The 353-nt window shown below is 60.6% G+C and overlaps 1 protein-coding gene across 1 annotated transcript in view; it reads left to right on the plus strand.

The window, feature by feature from the left end:
• The window catches only part of EMH_0057450 (uncharacterized protein), a gene marked incomplete at both ends in the record, with an annotated part of 7372 nt that overhangs the window by 2425 nt on the left and 4594 nt on the right, over positions 1-353 (plus strand). The window contains one exon of the mRNA XM_013497479.1: positions 1-263. Coding sequence (XP_013352933.1) covers positions 1-263 — 263 coding nt within the window. The remainder of the gene's footprint in view (positions 264-353) is intronic.

Genomic DNA, 353 nt, shown 5'->3' on the forward strand with positions numbered 1-353 from the left:
CGAGAAGCCCACGCCCGTCGCCGCTCCGGAAGAGGAAGCCTGCAGCAGCAGCAGCAGCAGCAGCAGCAGCACCAGCAAACGACGTAGTATCAGCAGCAACAAATCGCGTAGCAGCAGCAGGCGAAGCCCTAGCGGCAACGCAGAGAAGACGCGAAGCAACGGTAAAAAGAAAAGCAGCAGCAGCAGCAGCAGCAGCAGCAGCAGCAGCAGCAGAGGTCAGCACAGCGGCAGCAAGCGTGATGCGAGCAGCCGCAAAAGCAAAAGTAAAGAGAAGCGTCTCAGTCGCAGCAGCCGCAGCAACCGCAGCACCGATGCTGCTGCGGATCTGTGGAGCCGCAGCAGCAAAGCAGCAA

This window comes from Eimeria mitis, genomic scaffold (genome assembly GCF_000499745.2).
Source record: "Eimeria mitis Houghton genomic scaffold, Emh_scaff2700, whole genome shotgun sequence".
NCBI lineage: Eukaryota > Apicomplexa > Conoidasida > Eucoccidiorida > Eimeriidae > Eimeria > Eimeria mitis.